Source organism: Ceratotherium simum, chromosome 3, assembly GCF_057802395.1.
Source record: "Ceratotherium simum simum isolate JZ-2026a chromosome 3, ASM5780239v1, whole genome shotgun sequence".
NCBI lineage: Eukaryota > Metazoa > Chordata > Mammalia > Perissodactyla > Rhinocerotidae > Ceratotherium > Ceratotherium simum.
Genome location: NC_141902.1, coordinates 44861459 through 44882067, shown reverse-complemented (window position 1 = coordinate 44882067; position 20609 = coordinate 44861459). Strand labels below are relative to the sequence as shown.

The 20609-nt window shown below is 39.7% G+C and overlaps 1 protein-coding gene across 1 annotated transcript in view; it reads left to right on the top strand.

Moving 5' to 3' along the window:
• The window catches only part of SHC4 (SHC adaptor protein 4), a 124689-nt gene that overhangs the window by 74480 nt on the left and 29600 nt on the right, over positions 1-20609 (top strand). Inside the window, exons 5-8 of the mRNA XM_004421552.3 lie at positions 3737-3790; positions 7842-7893; positions 16966-17089; positions 18600-18771. Coding sequence (XP_004421609.1) covers positions 3737-3790; positions 7842-7893; positions 16966-17089; positions 18600-18771 — 402 coding nt within the window. The remainder of the gene's footprint in view (positions 1-3736; positions 3791-7841; positions 7894-16965; positions 17090-18599; positions 18772-20609) is intronic.

Below are 20609 nucleotides of genomic sequence, written 5' to 3'. Positions count from 1 at the left end.
TCGTATAGCTGTGGCATAGTTGACCTAACTATGCACAAATAGTTTTCAATTTTTTGATACTATAAACTATAGGTAAATGAACATCCACCAATGTTTCTCTAGACTAAATACCCAAAAGTGGAAAGGTGGAATCGTAGGGTATACATACTTTAGTTTTAATAAATACTGTCAAATTGCTCTCCAAAGTTGCTGTACAAATTTAAGCTCTAGTCAGCGGTGTCTGAGAAGATCCATACCCTTGCCACACATGCTTTTGTTGAACTTTAACAAATTTATCAACTTAATGGTATCTTGTTTTGTTTTCCATAGCCTCGATTTCTTGGAGATTGATTATCTTTCAATATGTTTATCAAACATTTGTATTACTTATTCTGAAAATTATTGGTCTTATTTGAGTTTCTTCTTCTTGATTTGTAGGAATCCTCATAAACTCTTTATATGAATACTTTTTACATGTTGCAAATATATTCTGCCTGCCTGTTGTTTGTCCTGTTTCAAAGGGTCTTTTCTTATACAAAAGTTTTAAAATGAGTTTTGATGTAATAAAATTTAAGGTTTTTTTTTCTGTATGTCTTTTTCTTTCTGTTAAGATGGATTTTTCCTACCTCAGAGATCACAAGCATAATCTTTTATTTTCTAATGTTTGTGTAGATCTTTGTTTCTGTCTTTGTAGATCTATATTCTATCTTTGTCTTCTAATATATTTTTAGATCTTTATGAATCAAACATTTATTTATATAAGTAGTATGAGGACAGAATTTGTTTGGCTAACCCGTGGCGTAGAAGTTAAATGCGTGTGCTCTGCTGGTTTCGGATTCCGGGCGCACACCCACAAACCCCTTGTCAGGCCATGCTGTGTCGGTGTCCCACATAAAGTGGAGGAAGATCGGGTGGGATGTTAGCTCAGGGCCAGTCTTCCTCAGCAAAATAAAAGAGGAGGATTGGCATGGATGTTAGCTCAGGGCTGATCTTCCTCACACACACACACACAAAAGACAGAATTTGTTTATATATTTTTTTCATATATATAGCTAATTCAGCCAACTCCACTAATTTAATCATTTGTCCTTTTGTCTGCTGTTTGGTGCCACACTTATCATAGACTAAAAGTCCATGAATATGTGAGTCTGTTTTTATTATTTATTTATTTATTTATTTATTATAATTTTATTTATTTTTTCCCCCAAAGCCCCAGTATGTAGTTGTATGTCATAGCTACACATCCTTCTAGTTGCTGTATGTGGGACACGGCCTCAGCATGGGTGGAGAAGCGGTGCGTCGGTGCGCACCCGGGATCCAAACCTGGGTCGCCAGCAGCGGAGCGCACGCACTTAACCGCTAAGCCACGGGGCCAGCCCTGAGTCTGTTTTTAGACTTTGTATTCTAATGAATTTCTGTAGTTTTAGAATATGCTTGATGATAAGGAAAATCTCGTCTCTTTGTTCTTTAAAAAATTGTCTTAGCTCTTCTTAGACATTTATTTTTCCATGTGAATTTTATTTTATTTTATTTTTTAATTTTATTTAATATTTTTTCCCCCAAAGCCCCAGTAGATAGTTGTATGTCATAGTTGCACATCCTTCTAGTTGCTGTATGTGGGACGCGGCCTCAGCATGGCCAGAGAAGCGGTGCATCTGTGCGCGCCCGGGATCCGAACCCGGGCTGCCAGCAGCGGAGCGCGCGCACTTAACCGCTAAGCCACGGGGCCGGCCCTCATATGAATTTTAGAAACAACTTGAATATGTCTTTATATGTCATGCTATCTGATAAGGAAAAATCTTGTCCCTTTGTTCTTTAAAAAATGGCTTTATCTCTTTTTGTACATTTATTCTCCCATGTGAATTTTAGAAGCAGCATGAAAATTTCCCTGAGTGACATTGGTGGAATTTTTGTTGGAATTGCACAGAATTTATAGATTAACTTGGGGGAGAATTGACATCTTTACAATATTGTCTTCTCATCCATGAAGGTGATACATATCTTTTTACTTGTTCAAGTCTTAATTATATCCTTGAGTGAAGTTTTCCAAAAAGCCTTACACAATTTTTATTAGTTTTACATGTAGGTGCTCTTATAAAATGTATCTTCCCCACCCACCCCCTGAATACAGTCTCTAATTGGCTTTTGCTGATATGTGCAAATGACATTGATCTTTGTATATTGATTTTGCTTTTAGTAATTATTTTGAACTGAAATATAAATTTAGAAAACATAAATATAGAAAAGTGTACAAATCATAAGTGTACAGCTTGATTATCGCAAAATTAACGTATTTGTTTAACCACTACGCAGATCAAGAAACACCATTTGCAGGATCCCGGAAAACCACCTGTGGTCTCTTCCTTTGCCCCAGAAGTCACCACTATTCTGACTTCAAACAGAATAAAATAATTTAAACCATGCAGTATAATTCTTCGTGTCTGGCTTCTTTTGCCCAAGATATATGTTGTTGTGTGTGGTAGTCCATGGGTTGAATATCACAATGGTCATCATTGGGATTGTTTCCAGTTGGGGCTATTATGAACAAGGCGGTGATTATCTTTCTTTAGAATATCTTTTGGTGCACATATTTACAGGATTCTGTTGGACATACATCTAAGAGTAGAATTGCTTGGTCCTCTTATATAAGCAGCTGTAGTAGATTCTGAAGACAGGATTAGCTAATAGGTGCACAGTTGGGGTTTTAATGAAACTTCAAAACAGTATGACAAATACATCTCTGCAAACGGGCCGTTACACTGGGGCTTCCAAATAGAATCTCAGGTAAAAAAGACAATCTTCTTGGCTAGCTAATGCAGTTCCTCTTGGATAGTCTTACTTCGTACTGAAAGTCTTACTGTTAGTGCCTTAGTCAGGATACTTTTTTTTTTTTAAACATTTTTTTTCTTTCTTTCTTTTTTTTTGTGAGGAAGATCAGCTCTGAGCTAATATCCATGCCAATCCTCCTCTTTTTGCTGAGGAAGACTGGCCCTGGGCTAACATCTGTGGCTATCTTCCTCCACTTTATAAGGGACTCAGCCACAGCATGACCTGACAAGTGGTGCGTCGGTGCATGCCCGGGTTCTGAACCCAGGTCGCCAGAAGCGGAGCGCACGCACTTAACCGCTACGCCATGGGGCCAGCCCAGTCAGGAGACTTTTGGTGGTGAATCATTGAAACCCAATTCAAACTAACTTATATAAACATAAATAAAATTTAAAAATACATAAAAAGATAAAGGAAGGGGGTAAATGTATTGGTTGAAGTGATGAAACAAATGTTACCACTAGACTTTTTCCCGTTTTTAACTCTCAGTTCTGATTTTCTCCAGAGAGAAAACTTCCTTTTCCTGCAGGCTTTTCCCTCATGGCAGCACAAGATGGCTCCCAGAAGCTTTGGGTGTACACAGTCCTTAATGGCAGAGAGAGATGCATTCTCTCCTATTATCCGCCTCAGTTCCAACCCAAAGACATTGATTGGCTTTGCTGTATCCAGAGGGATGGTGTTTTCTGATTGGCAAGGCCTGGATCGTGTATCCACCTGCAAGGAGAATGGCAGTGAAATCGACATGTCAAACCCACCTGAACCTCCTGGTCTAAATGAGATTATTATAGAATGTGGTGGAGTGGCTTCCAAAGGGATGCTAAGCAGGCAAAACCAAAACAAACACATGTATGTCCATTACTGTTAGATTGTATATGACTAGGAGTAATTAATTTATAACATCATACATGTTTAATTTGTTTATGTTTTCCAGATTATTGCAAATCATCATATGCAGTCTATTTCATTTGCCTCTGGAGGGGATCCTGTAAGTATGGATTCATAAAGCTTCTTTTTATAAGAGTTAACTTCCATGTAAAGCATATTAGCCACTACATGTCTTTTTCAAATATCTTAGTACAATTTGTGAATAGCTACATGCAGCAGGTAATAAAAAATTTGGTTTTGAAAAAATATTTCCTGTCACTGATTTTAAAAATATTTGGATTAGTAGATGAGCTAATAATACTCCATTGTGTTATTAGCCATGGAGTTATCATCTGAGAAGCTTCTTGTAGATAACATTCAAGTCATGAAAAACAAGTCTGTCATACGTGTGTTGTCAGCCCTCCCTCAGAATTCTTCTCCACACAGAGTTCCAGGAAGATCCTACTAATCAATTGGATTTGGCATATGAGGGGAAGCCTATTTGTCACTCTGCTGTCAACCAAGGCAACGAAGTCTGATATAGAATGAGCAACCAGGTTTGCAGAAACTCAGGAGGGAACGCTTAGCTGGGGAAAGAGAATTGCCATTTCACTCTACCAAGAGGCCACATGGTGCTCATTTCCCATGAATTGGGTGGGACTGAGCCAGTGTTCTCTCCCCAAACCTACTTTGTAGAGCAGAGGGTCATTCCCTGACTCCCTATTCCATCATTTCTGGACCAGAGCAAAAAGAGAGGGGCATCGAAGCTAGGATTTTGCTCCTCTGTGACATCATGACATTTTTTCTTGTACCTGCAAACAAGAGTGCAGAGTATGACTTTCAAAATGATTGAACATCAGTAATGTCAAGAAAGCATATGGGGAATATATACAGACTTTGTTATTACCAACCGCGTCATTACCTTCTTTTCTGAAAAACATTTATTATTAAAGATTATATCCTTCAGAAATGAGGCAATAAAATCCATTTTAACAGTTGATTTTTTTCTGTCTATCACATTTAGTTTCTTACTTCCAATTGAGGAATAAAATTTAGCATCATAAATGAAAGGACACATAACCCAGAAACCCAAGAAAGGTATGGAACAGTAGTAAAATCCAAATTTGGCAGCTGGTGTTACTGCAAAGTGTTGATTTGTTTTAATCTCCAGACTAAATATTTAAAAGGAAAAATAATTGTCTATCCTAAAGGAAATAAAGTTCTGAAGTTATTCTGTGTAATCATTGCTTCCTTTACTGACATCTAAAATATTTAAGCAAGTTCCTCCACTTGGGTGTTGGTGTAAATTTTTTGTGTGTGAAATATATAGCTAAATGCTATTTCAATTAGCCCATTCTTAAAAACGTTTCCATAATTACGTATCTTCACATTGGCTACTAATGACTCAAAATGTTTAAGCATGTCGAACCTAGACAACCTACCTTCAGAACTTCTTTGAAGCATATGGAAGGAAATAGATATAGAGTGAGTGACCAGGTTTACAGAATATCAAATCATTGTTTTTTTCCCTTTATTAATGGATACTCGGTTTTCCCTTTAGACTTCACTAATTCCTCATCTTTCAGCTTTGGGTATAGTTATTTTGAAATGAATGTATTAGTTCCATGGTGCCACCATTTAAAAGTAAACCAAATTTTAAGAGCCCCATCTTTCCCCAAGAAGTTCCACAGATGGCTATTTGTGGATTCACCAGCAAACAGGGGGCATGCAAGATGCCTGGCACTTAGCAGCTGCAATGTGAGCCCAATACTGAACATGAACTCCAATCTGTCCAGCCTTGTAGTCTGGCCTTGACAGTGACACCAAAGGACATGTTTGGTAGCAGAGAGGGTCTACTGAATCCGTCCTGAAGAGGCCAGCCAGCATTGTCATTTCTCCTCCTAACGCATTCTAGCTTGATCATCCATGTAGGAACACAAATGCTTTCCTTAACCTATTTAAAGTAATGAGTTCTATAAGAGGAGTATGAAAAATAATTGTTGCTGTTTGCCCTAATTTCCCTTTTCAAGTTTCAGGGGTTACTGTCATTTTAGAATTGGTACACAAATCCTCATTTACCCTAGGTATGCCCTGCATGATGTCTATCATAGTTCTCCAGAATCCTAATTCTTTTTAGACTGTGTTCATGTGCTTTTAGTTCTTTAGCTCTTTCAACCAACCAAAGCACTGCCTGTACCCAAAATAAACAGTAAAGAATTTGTAGTTGCTGTGGGAAAGTTTGTACCTACCGTATTGAGCAAGACCCCTGTGCTTTCTACAGCTGGGGAGAAAGCCTGCTGATTTGAATTAAAATAGGAAACCGGAGCAACCATAAGTATTGGCATCAGAGGTCCCCCGAGTGAAGTGCCAGACTTTGGAGTCAAGTAGACTTGACTTATTAAACCTCTCTAAGCTTCAGGGTGAAATGGGGAATGATCACTCTTGCCTCACAGTCTTGTGGGCATGAAGTGAAATGACACCTGTGAACTGCTAGCACAGTGCCTGGCACAGTTGAGATAACTAGCACAGAGTGATAAGATAACTAGCACTGCTATTGCTCACACATGTCCCTAATTTGTTTTTATGACACTCATTGAGATAATTTACAACTTCACGGCTAACAGGGTACAAGGGGTAGGAAGCTAAAAGTCTGTGGCCCAATAGTGTATCCTTCTTTCTACCACATGTCCTTCAAAGTTTAACAAATACTGAGTATTCTTCCTCACCTCTTGATCTTTGCTCTCCCTCACCTTTAATCTCTTCTCAAAAAGTTTACTTGTTTTCCTTCTATCAGCCCTGAAGACGGTTCTTGGTAATGTTCTTTAGTGTATATACTTTCTCCATTTCAAAAAGGCATTACGAGTATGTCAAAATTAAACGCATTTTCTTATATTTTTCCCCACTATTTGTGCTTTACTTTTAACGTTCTTTAAATTCTCCCAGATATTTACAGTTATAGCATTTTAGAACTATGAGAATGTCAGAGAATCTTTGGAAGATGAGAAAACTGAGGTCTAGAGAGGTACCTCGGGCTCTTTCCCATCATTGAATTCACCAGACGACGTTGCTGGCCACATACCACCTCCTCAACTTTAAAAATGGCAGCCAAGCCCCCAGCAATTGTGGCTTTGCTTCTAAATTAATGTAAAACAAATCTCATAGAAATGACCTTATTTATTTACAAGATATTTCAAACCTTTTATCTTTTTGCATAAGAGAAATTTACTTAGGTGTGTGTTATTTTTTTAAATAACTGGAGACAAGTTATGCTGACCCTGAGATCTGCTTCCTGTGTGATTCATTCTGGGTTATTAAGTGATTGTCCTCTAGGGTATTACAAACATGGGCTTTTATTTCCTGCCAGTAGATTGCATCTTCTCTCTAGAGTCGTACTTCTAATCTGCAGACGGCATTATGTGTATTTTTGCCCTGAGAACTGAGATAACAAAAAGCATCTTTAATTATTAAAATCTTATCATTCATCAGCTTACTGTTTTCAATAAAAGTCAGAATTACCAAGTGACTTTTTGTTTGTTTGTTTTTACAAAGTCAGCAACGCATCTCTTTTTGAACTCCTTAGGTTTTCCATGGATTTTCTTTTTCAAAAATGATCTTCCCTGTCTATATATTGATCAAATAAATGCCTTGTAGTTTTGCTTTATTGATCCTTAAGTTCACGTGCACTGCACACAAGCAAGCTAACAACCACAAAACCCAACGTGTCTCTTTAATCAACTTATTTTCTGACGTACATGGCATCTGTTTGGACAATTGGGAAATCATGATGCCACATCCTAGTTCATGACACCTTTGTGATTGCATAGCCCCTGGTATTTCAACTTTTAACACAGGAGAAAGTCGTACCTAACCATTTAAAAAAAATATATGTCCTGACATATTCCCTACCTGAATTCTCTTTTATTTTTGGTGACATGGTCTGCCTCTAAATTTTAGTCTTCACATTCTCTCCCCAAGGGGCAGAGAATGTGGACTCCACGATTGGTAAACTATATAGTGTGTGTTTGTTTATGTTCCTTCCCAGGATACTTTTCTCTTTAAACAGAAACATTAGTATTTAAGGCCTTGCCTCAGTATCATGTCCTAAATGTGCTCTTATCTTTCAACAGTACAATCCATTCATTTTAAATGCAATCATTTTCCCTTTTTTATAGGATACTACAGACTATGTTGCCTACGTAGCTAAAGATCCAGTTAATCAACGAGGTATGGAAAGCAAACGTCTAGATTTTCTTAAGAGCTGGTATATACCAACTTTAAAAAGTAATAAGCAGTTATTTTCAATATACAGAGTGATAATGATCACTAGAGTGCTATATTGGGTTCTAGAAATATTATGTAAATTTGAGTTGGCAATAAATAGCCCTGCTAGCAGAGCAAAGTAGAAAAAATATATAGGTGGGATTTAAATCCTAGTCATTTGACAAACCCAGAGGCTTATTATCTATTTGTATAATTGAAGAGAAGCTGTTTTGGTTGTGATAGAAAGGACTGGCTGCCACATCCCCAGTGGACAAATGAATTACACATGAGACCCAAGCCAGTGAAGTCATTGGCCTGCATTGGCCTCAGCAAGTATGTGTGTGTATGTGTCTGTGTTTATGTGTGTTGAGCCTGAACACTTGCTGTTCAAGAGCCTGGCATGTCACTTTGAGTGTTTGGCTTCTTCTCATCTTTTGGATCTCACTTTAAATGTCTCTTCTTCAGAGAGACCTTCTTTGACTGATAGCACCTCCTCTCTCCAGTAGCATATCCTACCCTGCTGCATCATAACACTTTATTTATCTTCTTATCAACACTTATCCCACATCTTTGCTATTTTATTTACTCACTTGTTGGTGTATTTAATGTCTGTCCATTCTACTAAAAGCTCCATGAGGGCAGGAACCTGTTTATCTTATTCTCTGTTGTTCTCCAAGCACTTGTCACGACGCCTAGCACCTAGGTGATGCTCAGTAACTATTTTGTTGAATGAGTGAATGCAGGAGTGAGTTGATTGGATTTCTTGTCCCAGGATTTAGCAAGATTGCCTAAGAAACTCATCTCCTAGCTACACTGTGAGTCAATGGCCTGAGGTTCCTTAGTTCTTTGGACATAGACAGACATGGTTAGTATTGCTTCTCGTCCCTAACTTTAGGACATTCAGACTCCTATAGGGATGAGTGTTATGTCGCTTCTCCTTCTTAACTAGAACTATTAGTTGGACAGCATCCTCTACCACCCAGGAGTGGAGTTTGTCCCCAAACATTTTTTAAGTAGATATGGAGTAGAATTTGGAAATTCAAAGAGCTGTAGGACACAGAGGTGGAAATGCATGTGGCATGCTGGGGAGCAAATGAAAAGAACACACTTACTAGAATGCAGATTGTAAATGGAGGGGAGAAAAGTCTAAAAGGCATCTAGAGGGCAGAGAGGAGAGAGCTAATAAGTGGGAACTTAATCCTGTGGGCCAATGGGTGGAGGATGCTGTTTACAAAGTAGAGCTTTAGGAAGATTGATTTGGCAGTAGGATGCAGTAGATGGACTCAGAGAGAAACTTAAGGCAGGAAGATCCATTTGGAAGCCATTGTGATTGTCAGAAATGAAATTAAGAGGACCAGCTGCTGTCACAGAACCTGGCACCTAGTAGATGCTCAGAAAATGCTTGCCAAAAGAACATAGCCTTGATGAGGTGGAAAGGAAGGAACAGGTGATAAGTGCTATGAATACTCCATTGACATTGACTCACTCTCAACTGTATAATGAAGAATGGATAATGGTCAAAGAGTGGGTAGGAGAGACAGGAACTAGTGAAGGGTGAACGGGGGTGTAGGAACGAACACAACAAAGGATACCAGAAAAGAGCAACCCCTTTTAATTAAGCCTGAGCTTCCCTGAAGAATAACTGCATGCTATTTTTGGGAAGGCCTCTGAACAACAAAGTCTTTTCTCTTAACATGAAAAGGACAGGGTGAAAGGAAGAAAAACAGATCAGGAAATCTAGATGTCAGTACCTTTGCCATCAGCCTCTCAGTATCTCCGGGCATGTCATTGCTCTTCAGTAAACGGTGGGAGGAGTTCAAAGATTAATGCCGGTTGCTGAGGGCAATGGCCAAGCAGGGCTCGCATGCTCACAAATCTCCTCCCTTGCTGAAGTGAAACAAGAGAGGCAGAGAAAACCATGATGCAGCTCGTTCACTTTGAAAGCTCCTGGTCTGGTGCCCGAGTAGTTCGTCAGAGCTGAGCTGCGTGAAGGGGATCCATGGGATCCTGGCATGGGATTCTGAGGAGGCATTTATGAGAACTGTTGAGTGAGGTTGTGGGTGGGGTTTGAGAGATGAGAAGAGAATGGACTCTGAAACGGTCTGAATAGAGGTTTTAGTTTTTTCTTTCTTTAGCCCCCAGCCTGTGTCTAGGAAATAAAGATGCTGGAGTCAGACAGACTGGGTGGAAATCATAGTTCTTCCACCAGCTCACCATATGACCTTAGTCAAGTTGTTTCACACCCTTGAACCTCAATTTCTTTAAGTGGAAATAATGACATCTACCTGCTGGTGTTGTTGGGAGAAGTAACTGAGATATCACACGGAAAGCATCCTTTCCTTTCCTCCCTCATCTCATCTTTCTTTCTTCTTTAGGGAAATGGGTCTACCTAGCAGATAGATGGCTTAGAAACATAGGGTAATTTTCTTGGATTAAAAAATTTGTATCTCCTTATGGCTTATTGCTCCTTTTCCTGTCCCCTCGCCCTTCTCTTGTTTATCTTGGTTATAGAAACCTCTGTGAGAAGACGCTCTCTTCTCAACATACCTCTGGCTGGCACAGCCCTCTAGCGTTAAATCCTTTCCCCTCACCTGAGCCTCTGGACTTGAATTTCTGCACAGAGGTACCGACACAGCTTTTTGAGTCCACAAATAATTATAAATTACTCACGAATATACAAGGGGCTGAGCTAATAATCACTGTGGAAGAAAAAGAATTTCTGGCCAACATGGGCTCATCATTTAGGAGGAGAGAGAAACGTAGCCTGTAGGATGTGCACGGAGAAGGAGGGAGCCTGGAGAACAGTGCCTGGAAGACAGGGGGCGCTCAGTCAGGGTCTGTGGAAGAAGTGAATACAGGTGCAGCCATGCAACAGGAGCTTAGTGCTGTGTGTTTGGACGGATTGTGAGTGTGTGTGTAAAGGTGGGGTTGCAAAGAAAGCAAGCAGTAGAAATAGGGGAGCCATGGCAGGAAAGATAGGCCAGAAACAGATTGTGGAGGGCTTTGATGCCAGCCAAAAGGTCACTGGGAGCCACTGAAGATTTTGAGCTTGATAAAAATTATTCTGGCTTTTGCCATTCTACGGAAATCGTAAAATGATCATTTTTCTGGCAACTGTATCTATAAAAATGATGCTGGAGGGCAGAAAAGCTGTCTGGAATTGTAGAATTCAATTTGGAGGACATTTCATTAGTCCTGGGCAGGGGTGGTGATGTTGTAATTGCACTGGGGGAGGAAGGTACAGTTTGGATGAAATTGTGAACTAACAGTGCTTGGGAACTGTTTAGATATGAGGGTTGATGAAAAACTAGAAATCGGATGTTCCTGAGGATTTAATGAGGTATTGTATACAATGCAAATATCTCAATGCCTGGCTCACAGTAAGTATGCAATAAATGGTTGCTATTATTATTATTATCCTGTGTGATTTGGAGAGGTGTTGTCCCCAGAGAAACAGGGATTCTTACAAATAGGAAAAAGACAAACAACCCAGTAGAGAAATAGAAGGGAAAAAAAAAGCTACCATTTATTACATGCTCACCACATGCCAGGCATTGCCACATTTCATCCTCACAACAACCCTCTGAGGGAGGTATTAATCTTATTCCTTTTTTAGAGAAGCAGACACTAGAGCTGAGGAAAGTAAGATGGTTTTCCTCAACTCACCCTGCCAATAAGCAGGTGGAACAAATCCAGGTCCTGAGCACACCTTTACAAAAGAACATTACAAGGCACCAAGAAACATTTAAAAATTTTAAAAAGTTTGCTGGCTACATCATTAGCAATCAGAGAAATACAAATTATAATTAGATGTATTTCATCTTGAAATTTCATACATTGAAAAAAGGTAAAATATAGAGTCGTAGTTACTCTTAAACGCTGCTGGTAGGCGTGTAGATCCAAATGTTTTGGAGAGCAATGTGACAATTTGCATCAAAAAAACTAGCAATTTCACTCTTAGGGAAATAATTAGGACATGCACAAAGATTAAACAATAAAGATCATTCCTATTTATATAATAGGAAAAACAAAACTAATTCAATATTCATAAATAGCAAATTATTTAAATGAATCCATAGAATGTACTACTCTGCAGCAATGAAATCTAGTGTTACAGAAGGAAAAATAATGACAGGGGTAAATATTAAAAATATTATATAAAGTGCAAAAAGCAGATTATGAAACAGTGTGTACAGTATGATCCCAGGTAACTTTTTGGAGGTACATATACATAGAAAAAAGATTGGAAAGACACGTGCCAAAACATTAATAGTAGTTATCCCTGGATAGTGAGACAAGTCATTTTTACTTTTTCTTGGTGCCTTTTTGTTGTCTAAAATTCCTACAATGAATATATGTTACATTTGTAGAAAGAAACAGTGTGCTAAATCCTTGAATAAATAAAAAATTAGTGAAATGGGAAAGATGATGTTATAGAATTACCTAGTGAGTTTGGTTTATCCAGGGGAAAATGTTCAGCGGACAGAAGCCTGGGGCGGTAGGGAAAGAGAGACAGCGAGAGAGACAGAGACAGAGACAGAAAGAGAGAGGGAGAGAGAGAGACAGACAGAAAGACCAGGCCTTCAGTTGCAGGTTTGGAAAAGCTGCAACATCTTAGCCCTAAGGGTGAGCGATATCACAGAAGGAGGATCCCAGTAAGGAGAGGGCTGAGGGTCTCAGGGAGCGGGAGAGGTAGGGGGAGACAGGGACTAGCCCGAGGAGTAGTCGGGGAAGGGGAGAAGATCAGGAGATGAGTATCACCTTAGGAGGAGGAAGAGCAAGTTTTTCTGGGAGAAGACACCCTGGAATATCACGTACTGAAAAGGAGTTGGGGGAATGAAAGTGGAAAATGCCATTCGGTCCAGCAATTAACAGGCCATTGGTCACCTTGGGAAGCACAATGACAGTGGACGGTAAAGGCAGGAGCCGGAGCTCAGGGGTGAGGTAGGGAGCGGGGCTGACAGGCGGTGGAGACCAGGCTCCATGCTAGCAATCCTGAATGTTCCCGCTGTCTCCCATTTGCTTGATTCACCTTGAGCATTCCGGCACTCAAGTCAGGGAGGTTGCCACTTTTTTCCGTCTTAGCTAGGACCCTTTAGTAAACTCCTCATTTTATAAAAGGCCTTTTTTGTAAAAAAGGTAAGTTCCAGTAAGAATGTTTTGAATTTACTTAGTGACTAATACGGCCTGCCCTGTTATTGCCGTAAATGAGGAAATCCGTATTCTCTTCACCTCTTACTCCAAATGTGTAGCAGTCCAGGAAGGTTTAAATATTTTCTCTGAACCTGTGACGCGTTTACCTGGACTACCCGGATATAGGAAGGCCATGGTTCTGAGCCTCTGAAGCAAGTTAAAAAAAAAAAACAAACATAAAATCAATTTAAATTAACCCAGTTATTTATATTTATGGTTATGATTATAAAATACATGCACTACGGTCCTGGTGACATTAGTTAACCATGGACTGACTGCTTGCTTACTTCAGGCTGGTTTCGTCCTAAGGGACTCCCTGCTTTGATCCCACAGCACCATCTGGTGGTTGATCTGAGAAGCTGCACTTTTAAATTTCTAGTTTTCTAATAACAAAAACAAAACAAACGAAAAAACAGAAACAAAAACAAAAACAAAACTGGCCTATTAAAAACAAATATAAAGCTGATAAAGAAGAGCCTGTTATCCTCTGAGAACAGTTCTCAGCCTCTTGACTACCCAATTAGGAAACCAAATGAAAAAGACAGAAGAATATGAATCTAAGATTCTTTTAAATCCTCCTTAATATAGTACCTGACACCCAAGCGTAGGACTGTGGGTCTATCTGGCTATAGGTGGAATGAAAAGAACCCACATCTGTGTCCAATTCCAGACATCAGGATCAAAGCTAAGGCCTGCATGCAAACTTACCATATCACTGGAAAGTCACATTGTCTTTTGGGAATTGGGACTTTTAGTATACTTGTCTTTCTTCCTTCCCGTCAAGCTAAATATTGGGCAAGTCTTGGCCAAACTGGCTGCTTATCCGGGCTTTTGGAGGTGGGTCTAACACTGGGAAATGGGCAGATTTATATATGATTCAAAGCCCATCCCTATTCTGGCCCACGACCAACCTAAAAAAGAACCAAGACCATCTTCACAGAGCAGTGTGTGAGTGGACACAATAGCACTATCAAAATGTGCGTGTTCCCTGCAGGTGGTGAGGCTGCACAGAACATCTGCACAGGGTCAGCCTTTTTGTCCAATGTCGTTTCTTTCGTGGTGACAGGCACCACTCTTTTTTTAATCTTCTCAAAAAAGTAATATGACATTAACAAGGTTATCCAAAGCAAAGCAGAAAATAATGTTGGTAGCATCAGCCCAGGAACAGGACCCAAACCTCAGAGTATCAGAATCTGAAAGGTTGAGAGAAATGAAACATTCTGGAAGTATGTGAGAAGTGGTAGAGGACAGTTGGTGGGTTGGTTCATTCATTCGTGCGTGCCCACGTGCCTTGCCCTGCTCCTCAGAGGGGTTAAGCTACTGTGATGGAGAAAGGGTAGGATTTCCATAGAGCAGGAAGGGCCTTCGAAGATCACCCAGTACCCTGTTTTGGCAGGTGAGGACCTTGCTGTACAGTAACAGTAACTTATTCAGGGTCACAGAGAGTGTGGCATAACTGGGACTTGCACTTGGATCCAAATCTTTACAGAGTTCTTTTAAACATCCTTGCTCTCTTATCCCTCTCATGGGAGGCACACTTTAGTTTTTATTATTTATTTATGTATGTATGTTTGAATTTCCTGCCTCTCTCATTATCTTCCCCATCTTTATCTCTAGACATCTCCTTGATCCTGATAAAAAATAAAATTGCAAAAATCATTGTTCCCATTTTGATATGATGTCTGGTCTTGACTTCATTTTTAATTGGACCAGGAAGTATGAGGTAAAAAAACAAAAAAATTCAAGTGAATTACCTTTTCTTATCATAATGTAACGTAGCTTCTCTTGGCTTAACCGGAGGACCCATGTCCAAGGGCACTTTCTAGGTTTGGCAATATGACTCCTGACCGAGAAGGAGGAGACCACTTCCACAAATGACCCAAGCGATCGTTCGTACCATTCCATGGCTCTAAGAACCTGCCGCACTATGGGGGCTCACTGCAGGGCTCACTTTAATAAAATTGAAGACAGTTTCTCACAGGAGGATTATTGATGTGATTCAGGGAAGTCAGTATTTATCCATTCAACAGATTTTTAAAACACTTTCTATGTGTTAGTCACTGTGTGAAACTACTGAAGAGAAAAAGAACGGGCCATTGAAAATGGCAGTCTAAAAATAGACCAGACATTTTCCTCTGGCGGAGAGGATGAATTTATAGATATTCTTAGTTGGGTTTTCAAAACTAGAATTAGCTTGTAAATCTGTTTCAGGATCCGAGTCGCATCTTTAAAGGGACAACCTTATAAGAAATGATAAACCTCTTTTGGAGATTTGACACCTTTGCATTGTTTGATTTAGAAATACCACCCTCCCCACCACACTCACACACACACACACACACACACACACACATCGCTTCCAAAAGTGTTCAGACACATAAATTCTTTAAATAAAAGTTAAGTTAATTCTGGAATGAGAATTATCTGAGATTCTTGGAGATGATTATCAACATAAGACTAAGAAACATTGTTGTAGGTTCTCTGTAACCTACTGTTAAAGATTCTTCAAATTCTATCAGTTGTGTATGAATTGCCTTTTACTTTAAAGAAATACGAAACCCTTTCCAAGACAATGCAAAGCATAAAATCACGCTTCCAAGTCAATGCAGTTAAATGGTTCCATAAAGACAACCTTCTCTCCCTCCTCAGGTATCCCTTTGAGTAAGTAGTGTGCTCCCACGTTGGTTTCACAGCTCCTGAAACCCACCATCCTTCCCCCGTATCTAATCTAATTCCCCATGCACTCGCTGAAGCCCTTTTATTCTCAGAGAATAGCTGACAATTTTACAACATTCTTGTATATATTTAACCGTTTTCAAGCTTTTCCTCATCCCTCAATTCTGCAGGCTATGCAAACCAATATTCTTTTTCAAAAAATTGTTTCTCATGAGACTTAGTGCCTCTATCTTTACATCATCCTTAGGACTCTTTCTAAGCCATCCTTATGAAACTTCCATTTCAATTAAATCTTCATATTGCAAGGCGTGACACCATCCTCTAACCAAGGCAAGAATGGTGTTCCATAGGGTGGGGAGGTTAATTTCAGACTCCGAATACAGGCTCTTGTTTTTACGTAGCAGCGGCAGATTTGCTAATTCTTTTAGTTGTGATATTCTGTCAGCTGCCTCCTCCACATTTATTTGTTTAATTTGCTTGTGAAAACCAGCCCTTCCCAGTAACTGCTTCTCAGAGAAAGTGTCTAATAAAAGTTTTAATATCTTCTGGTAATGTTGTCTTCCCGAAATCTTGATTTTGATGCTTGTTGGAGATAGTTCTTTAGTAGGATTTCGAAGATGGGGATTACCATACCATCACTGCTTTATAGTTGTAATGACAGGACAAAGGGATGGCGAGAGGAGGGGGTATTCTAAAGCTTCCATCCTCACCAGCAGCTCACTCCCACTTTTGGGGAGGGGGTTTGGAAAGTTATCTTTTTTCAATCTTCTGTAGCATACCATGCAAAGTCAAGACCACACGCCTCATCTTCCCACCAGATGGCTGCCCTAAGCATCTCCTGGATTGACTCCAGAGCTAACACTGAACATGGGTCACATTATTAGTCAAGATTAGTCTACTTTAATTAAAATGCGAGCCCAAAATACCTGCCCTGAGACTAAAATTCTTAAGTGTTTTGAGATATTTAGATGTAAAGTATGGATGTTTCTTCTCTTTGATACATATGGAATATGAGATATTCTTTATGCCATTTCAGAGCTGAAGAGAGCTTGTAAACCTACTCCTTTTTATTCAACTACCAGTTCGTGTTCTGAAAGTATTTTGACTTTATATAATCTCTAACTGAACATTTATTATAATATATATTTTTTGTCTGTCCTCTTGCAGCCTGCCACATTTTGGAATGCCGCAATGGAATGGCCCAAGACGTCATAAGTACCATAGGGCAGGCTTTTGAACTCCGGTTTAAACAGTATTTGAAAAATCCTTCTTTGAATACTTCTTGTGAAAGGTCAGCCAAGAGTTCTATAATTATTTGGCTTACCATGTTTTGTTTTATTTTAAAATTAATATGGCATTTTTAAATTGACTAATGAAATTAGTAATTTTTTCTTACAAATAGGCACAGTTTCAGTACAAACTACTAGTGACATTTTCTATTTTTCTTCCATTCATATTTGTCTGGATATTTCCTCTTGCTTTGTCATAAAATTAAAGGAGACACTAAAAGTGAGAAGGGATTGGCCCTGGTTCTCTGATGTTATACAGAGCTATGAATTAAGAAGTATCATAAAATAATAAACACCAATAAATTTATCAGATTTGTTTCAACCCCAGATCCCTTGCATATCAGTAAAAAAAAAAAAAATCAAGAAAGAAGAGCAAAATAATAAGAATCAAATGTCTATAGCAGGACTTGCTGGTTGGCAGTGTAAATAGATCTGCTCCAGCTAAACTGTGGCAGGGTGGAACACGACGTGACCCAAGGATCTGGTTGTTCTGTCGAAGGCACAGAAAGTCCGCAATGAAAGCTGAACCCTTTCAGGCCTGTCAGACTCCACCATGTGTGGAATGCAATGAGGTCCCTGGCTCGCAGAATTCACGCCTGAGAAATGAAACTCTTGGGCACTTTTCAATGCATTTCTCGTCTTAATTTGTCATTTTGTGTATCAACAAACACTGCGTTTGGAGCTCTTCCTTTATGAGGTGGTCTAGGGTAGCGAAGGAGAGGAGGTTACCAGAAGGCCTTGATGTTGAATTTTTCCCAGGATAGCACTTACATCTTAGTGCTGTCATTTTGTTGACATGTCATGAACCCAACAAAACTGTATGGGTTGTCAATGGCATCATTTCAGTCCAAAAGGACTTGATTTATTCTTTTTCATAAGAAGCTTTTACTAATTCCAATTTGGAAGAAAAGTCTGGGTGGTTTTTTTTGCCCTGTTTCAATTTTAAAAACAATGCATGTTTACATAAATCTACCCACTTGCCACATATGGTTCTAATATTTCTTTATGAATCCCATATACTCCAGATTTGTGCAGACAAGATAGCTGGCCATAGCTCGCTTATTTTTTTCATCTTTGTTTAATAAACTGGGCCAGGTCCTCTACCCAATATCTAAATTTTCTTTGAGCAAAATAGTCTGAAATGGTACAATCAAAGTGTGCTGGAAATACGCAGGAAAACTTTGTATTTTTATGTCCTATTGACAAAACACCTTACATTCAGGGAGTTTATATATGTATGTATATATTTTTTTTATCACTGGGGGAGACACAAAAGCATCACTCTTGGCACTTTTTCTTGGCCTACCCTACTTTAATTGTCTATGGAAAGCTAAACAACTCAACCATCTGGCTGCTTCCATCCAGATGTTTGACATCACTTAAGCACAGTTATAAACTGAAAACATGAATGCAAAGTTTTTCAGAAGGGTTTGCCTGGTTCTGACCCCTCTGCATCCCCTACAGCATTTGAATTCCCGCCCAGCCTCTGGGGGATTCTTTTTTCCCTTACAGTGTGGAGGTGCATATTGATGGCTGTGCGGAGGAGAGAGAAGATCATGAATATTACAATGAAATCCCAGGGAAGCAGCCACCTGCAGGTGGGGTTTCAGATGTGCGGATCAAAGTTCAAGCCACAGAACAGATGGCTTATTGCCCCATACGGTGTGAAAAGTTGTGCTATTTGGTAAGTAATGTTTTATTGTTATTGGAACTAGCAATGCGATTCTGTCCTTATCACTAGAGAGCTTAATTTGAGGGTTTCCAAATGCTAGTTCAGAGAAAGTGTCATCTTCCTTAGTACAGAGCCAGAGAGTGAATCATGGTCGGAGCCTGTCCCAGATCATTTTTACTCCTAATCCTCCAACCTCAGCCTCAGCAGATGACCTCACATCTCACTTCACTGGGAAGACTAGGGCAGGCCAACATGTTATCCTCAACTTCACCCTTCCCCGTCTCCAAGTCCTATGTTCTCCTTGCTTCTCTTCCTTAGCTACTGTCTCCACAGCTCATTTTTCCTCTGAGTTCCTGGTCCCATCCCCTCCTTCAAACTCTGCCCTTGTTGTTGTCCATCAGCCTCTGTCTCAGTCTTTATTCTCTCTCTGTCTACTAGTTCTTTCCCTTCTATCTGCAACCAACTGATAATACTCCTCCAACCAACTAATAATGTCCCACCTCCTTCTCATCTTCCTTTCACCCACAAACTTCTAGAAAACACTGTCTTTATCTCTGCATTCACATCCACACTCTACTTCTAAGATCTGAACTCTGCTTGACAACCTCTTAGAAATTACTTTTACAATGGGTTTTTTTTGGGGGGGTCACCAGTGGTTTAATTGTTAAATAGATTTAGCCACTAATTACTCCTTTACTTTCTCTCTTCCTTCCTTCCTTCTTTTTCTTTCGTTCTCTCTCTCTCTTTCTTTCTGTCCCTTCCTCCCCCCCTCTTTCTTTCTTTTTTCATTCCTATTTCCAACATTTTATTATGAATATTTTCAAATATACAGAAAAGTTGAAAGAATTATACAGTGAACACTCATACTCACCATCTAGATTCTGCAATTAACATTTTACTGTATTTGCTCTGTCATCTTATGTAACCATCAATCATCCATCAATCCATCTTTTTTTGATACATTTCAAAATGAGTTGCATCTTTTCTTTTTATATCTTGTTTTCTTCCATCCCCTCCCCTGCAAGCCCAAGACCCCGGCTTACCACCAGGTTAAGAATGCCCTTGGCCCTGGTTTCTTCTCTGGTGTGCCACCTCTGTGCACACTTCTCCAGCTTCTCTGTCTTCAGCCGTTACCTGTCTCTCCAGCTGTAATGCCACATGCACTACATTGTTTATATCAAGGTTGAACTTAGCGTTTTCTCCTTGACTACAAACCAGATTCCTCCACTGACCCACTCATGTTTATTAATCTCACTCTTCCACTAATCCACTTATTAATGCCACTCTTCCACTAATCCACAGTTTTTCTCACACTTTGGGCCCCGTATCAACTCAGTCTTCAAGACCTATGATTCTACCATGAAAACATCTTTTGAATCTATCCAACCTTTTCCATTCCTACTGTACCTGTCTAGGTTATGGTCCTCACTTGCCTAGATGATTCTGAAAGCCCCTTATTTGTCTCCAATTTCATTCCCTCAATCCCTCCTGCACAGTACTGCCAGGTTAATCTTTCTAAAGCAGAGATAGTGCCCTTCTCAGAGGCACCAGTGAATCTCCATTCCATTACTGAAGAGAGCTATATGTAGAAGGAATAATTGAAGCCCTTTGATAGCATGAGATTTTCAAGGATGAAAAGTGAGCCTGGCACAAACCTCATAGAGTAGGACTCCAGTGTGCCAATTCACGGTTAGATAGAGGTTTGCTAAATGGCCGGTGTTTATACAAGTGTCCTGGAATCACACTTTCTGGCTGAGACTTGGATTCAGTTCTGGAATGTGACCTCCCAAGCAGAAACAGTAACCCTCAGGATACAGGCCTTGCATTGGCAGCCTTTACGACCCCAGTCA